The sequence below is a fragment of the Schistosoma haematobium genome, chromosome 4, assembly GCF_000699445.3.
Source record: "Schistosoma haematobium chromosome 4, whole genome shotgun sequence".
NCBI classification, from domain to species: Eukaryota; Metazoa; Platyhelminthes; class Trematoda; order Strigeidida; family Schistosomatidae; genus Schistosoma; species Schistosoma haematobium.
Genome location: NC_067199.1, coordinates 25,763,770 through 25,775,939, shown reverse-complemented (window position 1 = coordinate 25,775,939; position 12,170 = coordinate 25,763,770). Strand labels below are relative to the sequence as shown.

Genomic DNA, 12,170 nt, shown 5'->3' with positions numbered 1-12,170 from the left:
TTATCATGATATTATTGACTGGATTTTGATCACTTTTAGTCACGATATGTAGATCCTGTGAGGATTGTTTGAATATAAACATTTTGTCACAAAATTCACAGAAAATATGGTTTATGGCTAGCAATAGAATCTAGAACGCGCATTCCATCCTATTTAAAACTGATCATCTGAAAGTGCCTGTATGCCAGCTTTGATATGAGTAACTACTTGAACTCAACGGCTAAGAGAATAACGCGTTTGGAGTTTAAAGAGGAAGATATTGGTTTAGAATCCCACAGTGAATGTTAACTACTATGTGAGTACCTTAATCTGATGAGTCACGAATAGGACGAAACATGCGTCCAAGACTCCACTGATAAACAGAATTCATCTCTTCTATAGAACACTGAAAATATGTATATGTATATGTATAAATAAAGTGATGTATAATTCAAAATTCTATCAGATTCAGTGCATTATTTGAATTAAGTATCGAAATGTTTTCAAAGGAATGAGAAGAAGAATTAAAAGCCATCAAACAATAAGGGAGGGAAAACTCGATTACGGAATTCATAGACTGATGTAATTTATTTCTAATTACGTGCGGTATTTCATTGATTTCCACAAAAAAATTACTAAACAAGGTAAATGAACAGTTTAAACATATAATTAAATGATATATTTAATTATTAAATGAATAATACATATAGTATTTGTAACTTACCCATCAACACTGGTGTATGTGAGAATTAATTTCATATCAATACATTTAGCCGATGGAGCTTTATATCCAGTAATTGATTGAGCTTCATGAGTACAATCCACTAATGAATTTAATGAACTAGGCAGAGTAGTACTACCATCCATTAATGTTAAATATGCTCTTAGCCTGCATAAATAACAAAAATACTTTAATAATATATGGATAGTGAAATTAGAAAAAAAACAGTGAAACATTTGAAAAAGATATTTTTCACTTGAAATGACTGTTAATAATTTCAGCGTAAGATTTCTTGGTGGGGATTTATGTCAATCCAGAAACTATGAATCATAAAAGTAGATCTTGTAGAATTCTATACAGAAATGATGGACTGACTGACTGTATTTCAAGCAACATTTATTTCTTAAGTGAATAGACTCAATAAAATGTTTCGAACAATCGAGATTAGATTTTGCATAGTTTACATCACGAACTGATCTCAGTTAAATAGCTGTTAAATGCTGGGAAGCACTAGAAAGTTATCACTTTCAAAAATGGCACTCTTCTATTTAGGACCCCACTGGGATTCAGAATTAGAGGCTGGAGGTCTCGCTCCAACCTTATGACCTTTAGACTATTCTATTAAAGCTCCGAGAATTAATTATTGAAATTAGTCACTAATGGACATATGATTATTAATAGAAATGATTCATTTAAAAATAAAATAGAAGTACTTAGTTTTCCATAGTGTGTATTTACCATTCTAAAACCAACAACTGACAACTATCAGTTAGTCGTTTTTGTCCTTGAAAGAATAAACTGATAATGATTTTCTGATTTATGAATAAAAATCCTTTATATAAAGACCAATTTCATGTAGTGTAGATGAATGTAATACAATCTCACAAGCTCTATATTTATCTATAAGAAAATGTTTAAGCTTTGTAATTCACTTATCCAATTAATTTCTGTTGACATCTAACAGCAGTGTTTGAATGATTTAAATTGAAGTTTTCTAACATGGAGGAAGACCATTAAAACTATATATGTAATACAATAAAATTCGTGGCTGAGTTTTGTACCATTTAGTAGGAACAAGGAATGTCGTTTGACAATTCGTTTATTTTGTAACCAGTCAGATAAAAAACCATCAGATTGTCAGTGTATACCACATTGAGAGAAGTCAGGAATAAGCAATTGTAGTTATTGATTATCACCATGGTGGTTAGCCTAAGTTACCATACATCATCGCTTCGACAAAATGAAATTAGCAGAGTAAATAGTAAGGAACTTGAGATAAGTTTAGTAGAAATTATAGTGAGAAAGACTGAACATTAAGAATATGACTCAGGAGAGAGGAATGATAAGGTCACATAGTCATTTAGTTTCATTGACTAAACTGTAGAGATCAATTATATATATATATATTATTAGTTGAATTCACGAGTCGATCTCAGATAGACCACCAGTGAGAACCTAGAAGCACTGGACGGCCGTTTTTTCCTAGTATGGGGCTCCCCAGCAGTGCTCATCAGCGATTCTGCACTTGATATTCGAACCCATTACCATCTGTCTCACGCGCAAACGCTTAACCTATGATACACTGGGCCGGTGTCTAACACTGTTAACGTTTAACTTCAATCGATCCATGATCTTGCGCAACCATTCAAACATTATCTGAGGTGGATAATTGTCTCACACCTGACACGGATTGGACTCCTTTGGCCACGGCTTCTCACTAAAATTCTAAGAAATCCATCTTGAAGCTGGTCAAATATTGTATATTTCGCGTACACCCTACATCATAATAATGTATTGAGTTTATATTGAAATTCTATTGAGAGTAAGTACATCCAATGTCAGGATAAACCATAAACTTTAAGTTTATATAGCTAAGCTTCAAAATAATTTCGGCAATTTTTACTCGGCGCCCAATTTCTGTCAAACTATTAGTTCTAATCTTGACGAATATTCATATAAATTTTTACTTAAATTATTAAGTGAAATATCAAGAACATATAACGTGAATTGCTTCATTGATATTTGGATAGACGTTGAAAACCTAGATCCTAAAAATCAAAGATAGACGTGATTTGAGAATTTCTAGTTATTTCACGTTAATGTGTAATAAAAAAATTAATGTGTAAATAAAAAAACCGTAAAACAATTTCACTCTAAAGGAGATTACTTGACTACAGGTCTAGCTCGTAACACTGCAACAGAGCTAGACAAAGCTGCTCCAATCGCCATATCCGGATAACCATTTTCATCTAAGTCGGCACCATTCAATCCAAGTGAAAATCCGAATCCTTCTAATGGTCTTGGACTTTGCAAATCATTTGCACAGATTATCTATGTCAATTTCAATAGTAGAAATAAGAAAATATGACATACCAAAATCTCACACAAAACAGTAAATGTACAAGTTGTGATATCCCAATGAGTAGAAAATTGTATTTCGAACATTTTGTGACGTAATGCCAGCCACTTCTTCAGAGTAAATAAATAAATAGCATATTTCCTATAAACGTTCTACTCAATGCTCAGTTTACTTGAAAACTATCAAGTTCAACCTTGACATTGATACCTACAAATTAACACAAATCGTTTAAGCTTTTAACGTTGACAGACAGCTTACACCCCTACATCTGTACCAAACAGCTATGAGGGACAGTAAAATCAATTATAGATCAATCAGTGACATCAAGGCAATTTTCCTGCAGTCTTACAGATTACTTGAATTATATCACTTATAATATGTAACAACTACAAACCCAATACAGTCACAAAGTTTATCAGTACAAAATTTCAGTCCTAAAAGAGGGATATTTGGAATGAAATAAAATCTGTAACGGAAACATTCTAAAACTTCGAGGACATGTAAGTATCATTTGACAACTTTACAAAGTACTTTATTTTTTAAAAAGAAAAACAACTCCAAAAAGCACATCAGAGCAGCACACATAATTATTAATTATGAAGTGATGAAATTTAGGGTTCTCTAAGAATTTCTGTAAAAAATTGTTCTATTTTATATGCTTCTAGACTACTAACTGAGCTATAATCATAATCTTGTTTTCTAAATATGTTGATGTTTATCCACGTAGTAATAAGAACCGGTTTTGAAAATAAAACAATTCAATATCATGATAAATCATGTATGAAACTGACGGTATTGAGGAAGATTAGGGTAAGATAATGTCTACTATTCGGTAACTGATCTGTCCATTACCTGTAAGAGACATTTCCTAATAAAAAACTATAAGAATAATGATTCTATGACAGAATCGATTATTGAAAGCTTATGTTGTGATGTGTGTTGCTGGTGTTGACAGATATAAGTAGTATGTATCATCAATCGAAAGTGAAATGCCTGGTGGCAGAAGGTTAAGCAGTTCGAAGAAAAGAGAATGAGAACAGTGAGTGATTGTTGTGGAAATCAAAGAACAGGGAAGTCTGAGAAGATTGATTGACATTTGCAAAAGGAACAATCAAGTTTGAGACAATTTGTTGAAATTTTGTAAATGAACTATTTACTGTACGATTCTCAGATTTTACTAAGATGTTCTGTAATATTGTGTTCAAACACATTCGATTGTCTCCACTTGTGTTCTCGTTCACTACTATATTTGTGAAAAAACATTATTACCATTGAATCTGAAAAGGTAATTCGTCTAAAAACACTAAGAAATACAACAGTTAAAATGTGAATAATCTTATTGGCTAACTTCAGTTATTTGGTTCACTCATTTCAGTTTTCTCTTAAAACTGGTCCAATAAATCTATTAAGGAAACAACCCATGAGATGTTGACCTCAAAATAGTCTAAAAAACGATAGATCAAATCAAACAAAAACACGAGTTACTGACCTTCGTTTCAAAACCATAAAACACATTTATTGACGTACTACACATTCGACACCATTATATAAACTTGCTGTTTTCAATAAGGAGAGCTTTTAGATGTTAGAATATTTAAATTGCGGGCAAATGAATGTGCGCCAAATAGTCTTAGCTTTTGACTAACTCTGATAAAGCCATTCTAGTTTTCCTTAACTTCATGTGTATATTCTGTTTGAAGAGTAGATTTTCAGTGTGTTATTTATTACACCATGTTCTAGAAGTTTGTATCATGGTATCTAAGGTTTTCTTTATTGAGGACACAGTCTATTGATTATCATTTATGACGGTTAATCAAAACATCAAGGTTAAATTGATAATCAGTAAATTGTAGTCTATTTGTTTGTAAAACAATTAATTTTAATTTGTTATGATTTGAAACATTTTGAAATAGTTTATTAATTGTTTTAATTAAATTCATCAGTTTATTATGACATTAAGAAGTAAGCATTATTTAAATAATTTATCAGTATATCTGACAATCAATGGATAAAGTTTGTGGCTAATTCTACTTGTATGTCTATCATAATTTACAGACAACACACGGCATAAATCTTCCGAAAATTAAGAAATATTTATATGCTAGCAACTAAGTTAATTAACAGACTTTTCAGTGTGATAAGACGGTGGTTGGGGGTAGTCAACAGGAAACTCTGAACCTAGGTTTCGTGCTATTTGGTACTCGTCAGCAAGGTGTACCTGCAATCTTGAGGGAACTGATGCTCCCTAATGGATTCGATCCCGTATCACCCAGCTTCGCAGTCAGAGACGTTATCACTAAGCTATCCGGGCCGCGACTAACCTCTTGTTGGACTGAGATTTATTTACAAGTGCCAAGTTGCACGAAACCTAGGTTCAGGGTTTCCTGTTGACTACCTCCAACCACCATCGTATCTCAATATAGTGCACGCAATGTCGAATCACACAGACTAGTGGCTACACTGCAACTTAGTCGATAGGATTCGGTCTGCACTAAGGACATACATGACATTGATCACCACCCAGTGATAAATCAATTGTAAATTTTTACTGTCAATATTTCAACTTATATCGGACTAATGAATACACTTCCAGGTAATATATATTGAACTGATGATGGGATAAACAGTAGTATTCATATGGTTTTGTTAGGTGTTAAACTATTTTTGAAGACATGAATTTCAGCTAATTACTAATCAATAAATTAAGCTTGAAAACCAGTAAGAAACCTATGAAAGCTACTCTACCAAGAACGATGACTTAAATTTTAGAGTAATTTGCTTCCTATCAATAAGTCATAGGTTGTAACCCTACTTTGTCCAGTTTAGTTTATGCAGTCGTATAGAATGATTATTTCTCACACAAATAACATGGTTCGAAGCTGACTAAATAAGTTTGAACTTGTTAGTTGTATTATATCAGTAATCAAATGAACTATGAAAAGATTATAATGATGATCCGATAATTTAAGAGTTCGAATCTAAGGAAACAATAAAGTTCTATAAAGTATTAGTTGTTACTTACTTTAACATTTACTAACTGTTTGGTTGATGTATAACTTTTACAGTATAAGCATTCATATTTAAACAATTAGACATATAAATTAAATTCACCGATTGTTTATCTATTCATTCGGTAAAATGTGTCAAAATAAATTAATTGAAAACAAAAAGTATAGTTGAATATCATTTTACAAAAGTAACACATCTTATTCAATGAATGAATAATTAAATTGTACACATTATTCATACAAACAAAAATCAAATTGATACTACTGAATAAAAACAAAAAAACAAAAACAAAATAGAATTAAAACATTGAAAGACTGAATTTATTGTGTAAATATGCGTGGGTTTTTTATGTGGAATGAAATTTCAATGGTTAAGATCATGAGTCAGTTGAAGCTAGACCACCATGGGAAACCTGGAAGCACTGGGACTCCTCAGCAGTGCGCATCCACGACCGCGCCCCTTGCGAGATTCGAAATTACTATAATATCCACAAAACCCATCTGATATTAATCAACATATGCTCACTAGTGACTGGCTTCAAGAGGTATATCTTGGAGTTCTAGTGAGAAGTAGTGACGAGTAAAGTTCAATCAGGTCTGTTGTGAGATAGTAACTCACTGAAGACAATGGTGGATGTGTCGCTCAATTTCGTGGATTAGTTAAATTTAGACATTAACACCATTGGATGCCAGCTCAGTGGTGTAGTGGTTAATTGCTCGCGCGCGAAACCAGTAGGTCCTGGGTTCGAATCTCGTAGGGGGCGAGGTCGTGGATGCACACTGCTGAGGAGTCCCACAATAGGACAAAACGGCCGTCCAGTGCTTCCAGGTTTTCCATGATGGTCTAGCTTCAACTGACTCACGATCTTAACCATTGAAATTACTATAATATCCACAAAACCCATCTGATAGAATAAAATTATTTGTAATTTGATCATTTATTTAATGACTATAATGTGTAAACATTTTTTCAATTTTGCTAGACTATTATCATTTAAGTTTTTGGGCGATAAGCTGGTTATTGTGTACTGTTTGACAGTAGTGATGTATTATATTATTATTCTATATGTAAAAAGAAAAAATACAAGACTTAATTAATTAAATGTATTCTGTGGATGATGAAACTTCTTGCCTAGTGGTAACGATTAAATAGTGAGGACAAAAAGTCAAACTTTTCCGATACTACTTAGATCATATTGGATTTAGTTTGTCAAAAAAGAAAAGAAAGTACTTAGAAATGTATTTGATTTTGAATTGTTATATCTTATTGATTGTGTTTTAAACCTCCTTAGATGTCAAGTAGTTATTTGCATTACTTTTGGTTTATGATTAATGCATAGTACTAAATAATTGGCGGCTAGTGTAGTTTAACAACGACATTATTTCGAACTCGTTTGTTTAAATAATTATTTTCTGATTGACTTGATTTAACCATAGTTTATGTACATGTTAGGGCAAAGAGATATTCTACGGTTGTTAGATTTTATGTTTTTAGCTTTGACTAGTTATAATTAGTTATGATAACACAATAAAATCTTACTAATGATCTTCATATTATGCTAATCCGTAATTGTGATATGGTTATGATTGAATCATTGAGAGCGAAAGAACACAACCTGCTTTATTTCACGGTCCTTATCTAGAATTCTTTACAATGGAACTACATTTTCACTTGATTGTTAACCGTGATTATTTTAGCAATTCTGATGGTATAAGCAATGATGCAGACAATTTAGTGATCAATTCTTATGTAAGTAATATGAGATTCAGTGGTTCAGCTAAAATATTATAATTGAGATGATTTAATACAATGAAAATGCAAACTGAAGACAAGTTTTGTAATGGAGAGCATTTATACGATGAATGAATATGAAAATTCTGCAGACGTCTCTACTCGTTTGTACTTGTGACTAATAATTATGACATTTCAATTTATATTGGTTACTTCGTACTCATTCAGTTGACTAATTCTGAACTCATATCTACTTACATTTTACATACATGTGATAGCTTAACTGTTATCTGAACATTTTGATTGTATTTACTATGCAAACAAAAGAAATTCTGGACATTTATATGTACATTTACTCTCATGTAAATTCATTATTTTGTATTGTAAGTTTGATTGTTTGGATTTTTAGGATTATAGTACTATTGTTCTTATCGCATTATTAAACCTGTGATTGTTGTGAAACTTAACATAAGAATTCATCAAGGAAAATAATACAATTACGGTTTATTACAGATTGACTAAACTGATTAATCTGATTATCTTATATGAGTTATGGAGCTCCTACGTCTGCGAACTATCCAATCAGAAAGAAATAACTATCTAGTGTTCAAATAACAAATAAATTCGTTTATAATATTACACTCTTGCTTTAATAACAAAGAATAGTGAATGAAGTGGAACCAGAGATTTAATGCAAATTTGATGATCTGATGAGTTGAAATTTATATTTTTGTACAAAATAAATAATTATGCTAGATAGTTGGGTTTATTTGGCTCATTTTCGTAATTTGTTAAAGATATATGTATTTTTTCACAAATATACAACAGTTGTGATAAGATTGAAAACGAAAATGTCTTAGTTGGAATTGAATGCAGGACGATTAGTGCCTAAACTGCATTATACTATAATCAAGAAAGAGGTCTAGCATTTTGGTTTTATTTAACTCGAAAGTAAATACCCTACAAAATGATCCCTTTCAATCGGTTAGATATTTTATCATGTTTATTTTGTGTCAATACTTGTACACAAGCATGTTATTTCATTCGACTAAAAAAGCCTATTCTTCTAGTTTGTAATCTTGTCTCTGTTTTCAAATCATTCAAGGGTTTACGCCAATAATCCGGTCTCATCAGCAGTCATCATTCGATCACATTGTGTCACTGAGTATCATTTATCAATAGGTATTCTTTTCTTTCATTTTAATAAAATCATTAAGATTCTCCTCGATATTACTACACACAAGCCCCCAAATGCCCTGGTATGGCAGGGAGTGCGGAAAGGCAGCTCTCCCTCTCGAAATGTTCACACATGGTCACGTGCATACAACCACTGCCAGGGAAGTCCTACTCACTACCTTCTCGCGCCACCGGTGTTGTTTACGTCATTGAGAGGACGGAAAGCGAATGTCCGGCACTTTAACAGGGTTGATGGATACGAAGGATCCACCTAGAGTAGTTGGAAAACCTTGATTCCAAACTAATGCTGCACATGGGTTCCAGTATCCTGAAGGAACAAATAGCGTATGAACAAATCGTTGGTCACCAGCTACCATGGGACTGTATCTAGCAAAGTTGCTCTACTGCCTTGTGGATTAGACCTTTAGGTCGAAGGCTTAGGGTATGGCTTCCCAAGAAAACTACCTGCTTCGGTCTGGGCACTCGGGTAGTATCCCAGCCCTCAAATAAATCCAATGATTCATGTGACGCATATCTATTTGGTGCCTCCCTGTACCAATGTTTATGTGTTTAAATAAATAAATAAAACACGTTGAGTAATTTCCATTAACTTAATACTTTAATCGATGTATGATGTTAGAAATATCGAGTTCAATAATCAACTGCAAAATACAGTGATGTTATTAATTGCTTGAATATTTATTCACTTAAAATATTTATTTATCAAACTGGGATATTTTTAATGAATATAACAAATTATTATTTGAAGTGGGCGTGGATGTTACCATTAGTAACGCGAAGACTCATTTTAATAAGAAAACTTAAACAAAAAAAAAACAACACATGCATTTTTATTTTGTTAAAAATTTATGCATATAGTTTAATGACTTGTGGGAAACGACACTTTTTTTAAAAAATTATTCACATATATACCCAACTAAAGAAATTTAACAGTATTATCAAAGAAAAACGATTTTATTGATGACCTTAAACACAGAATACTATATTATAAGCCTTTTTGTCTGACTCCATTTGATAATCGAAAGAATGAACAATGAATAAACCATGGATATAAACACTTCGTTTGAATTGGTATGTTTTACTTAGGCTAATCTCGTTTTTGTGATGAGAGTGTGGTGGTCGGTATTCGATATTATCCTCAAACTTCGTATACAGCTCGTCTTGATAACCGTTCTATACAACGTCCCAACGGTATATTAATCAGAAGACAAATACGAAGTGTTGATTACGTTTATTACGAGACCACACACATATATTCAAATGTACAGATGCGTTAAACAAGCATAGAAGAGTTGTGCTGAAAGGCAAGCAAGCGAGTGAGAGCCATAACAAAGCAATTTTGACACGTATGGAAGATGGCTGGGATGCCAACTCCATTTTAGTCAAGCGTTACTCAATATTTATAGTCAGACAAAATAAAGCTACAGACATGTGATTAATAGGATAAGAAGGGCACACACATATACGCTCATATAAAAACAGTCTAGATTGATAAGCGAATAATTTACAAGGTCAAAGTATGGCTCGAGTAGAATGAATAAAATGGGATGTCCGAAAGTTCGAATAAGGTATATGGGCTTGGCATAATAACTGACACCACAAGAGTAATAAAAGCCAGATGCTAATTATATTGGTTGAATTTACTTTAGCCATTCATTTACTCAGGCAGACAATATTATGAGAAGCAAGTTAGAAAAGGTGAACGTATAAATGGTAAAAATGACTCAATCGTCACATGCTGTTTAGGTTATTAAAATCTGTTCGAAGGCTGGAATAGGATATTCTACTGTATTACAAGGGAGAAGACAAGACACAAATAAGAAGTGAATCCACCAGTAGTCAGTAGACTGAATTTCATCGAGTTCATCGATGCGTAAGATTACTCACAATCATTCAAGGTGAATTTTCTAGTTTTCCATCTTTTGAATAACTCTTAATACGATTATCCTTTGAATGAGCCAATTTTTCTTATCCGTATGCTTTATTTTTGGTCTTTTTCATTAAGATGAATACAACTACTATGTAGACTATTTTGGCGTTCATCTTATTAGTTTCATTTGTCTGTGCTGATGTACTGTGTCATCGTAAACCGTTGTATATATGTACTATGTCCTGAGTTCTTTATACATGACTGATCTATACATCGTACTGTTTGCATAGTTTCTTTGCAGTTCAAACGCTTCACTTCAAAAAAAGAGTCAACATTTATTTGCGTTTTATTATGTATCGAATAAACCAAATTATTGGTAAGTAGACATATTATTTTTATGCATCATATTCATTAGTGTTATTATCCTCGCTAATTCGACGAACATTAAACAATAAGTTTTTTTTATTGAAAATAATTGCATTACTAAAAGTAATCACACTGCTTTTTATGACAATGCAGGAACATCTTATTTTTCTCAAATAGTTTACTGATGGCTGAAAATAAAGGCAAAAATCAAATAAATTGATCGATTGTATTCAATGATACTGAGTATACGTTACAGCAGCACATATACACACATAAAGATACTGGCATTTTTCTTAACTATGAATATTTAACGAACTGTTGCTAACAGTTAATAAACTTTATCCACAATAGCTTGCATAAAGCTACACCAAAACGTTTTCAACACAAAATATTTGCAACAAACTTGTCTTCATAATACATTTAGTCATAAGTATACAAAAATGTCTTTAGAGAAAGCGTTTGAAGTGGTGAAATATTTAATTCCCTATTAAACTCCTGTTCCATGACCTGAGAATTCGAAGTTCAATCTTCTAACCCGTTCATATCTGCTAATTAACAAAATTGTCGTCTATATAAAAAGATTTCCATGAACTATCTAGTTTATGAGACTAATTTGCAGTCGATCTTAGAATAACAACTTGTAATGTTTAGTATGAAAACATATGATACTAACTAGTATCTCTTTGAAGCATATACAGATTTAGAACAATATATATAAACAAACAATATTGTTTTCAATTAGATCCTCATCAGGCTTTAGTCTAATATACAGCCATCATTAATAAATCCCAATGATATTTTCGCTTTTATGAGACAGTCATTAAACTTTAGGATCTCATTGAGTATCTTAAATACAATTGGATTCCCATGTGACTTCAAAATTTAATAAGATTCACATATTGTGAATTAAATTTAATTAATTTTTTACGAAGGTTATA

The 12,170-nt window shown here is 32.1% G+C and overlaps 1 protein-coding gene across 1 annotated transcript in view; it reads right to left on the bottom strand.

The window, feature by feature from the left end:
• The window catches only part of MS3_00007742 (uncharacterized protein), a 90,019-nt gene that overhangs the window by 39,881 nt on the left and 37,968 nt on the right, over window positions 1-12,170 (bottom strand). The window contains exons 8-9 of the mRNA XM_051216069.1: window positions 2,868-3,031; window positions 704-868 (exon numbers count right to left, since the gene is read on the bottom strand). Of these exons, the coding sequence (XP_051066626.1) occupies window positions 704-868; window positions 2,868-3,031 (329 nt within the window). The remainder of the gene's footprint in view (window positions 1-703; window positions 869-2,867; window positions 3,032-12,170) is intronic.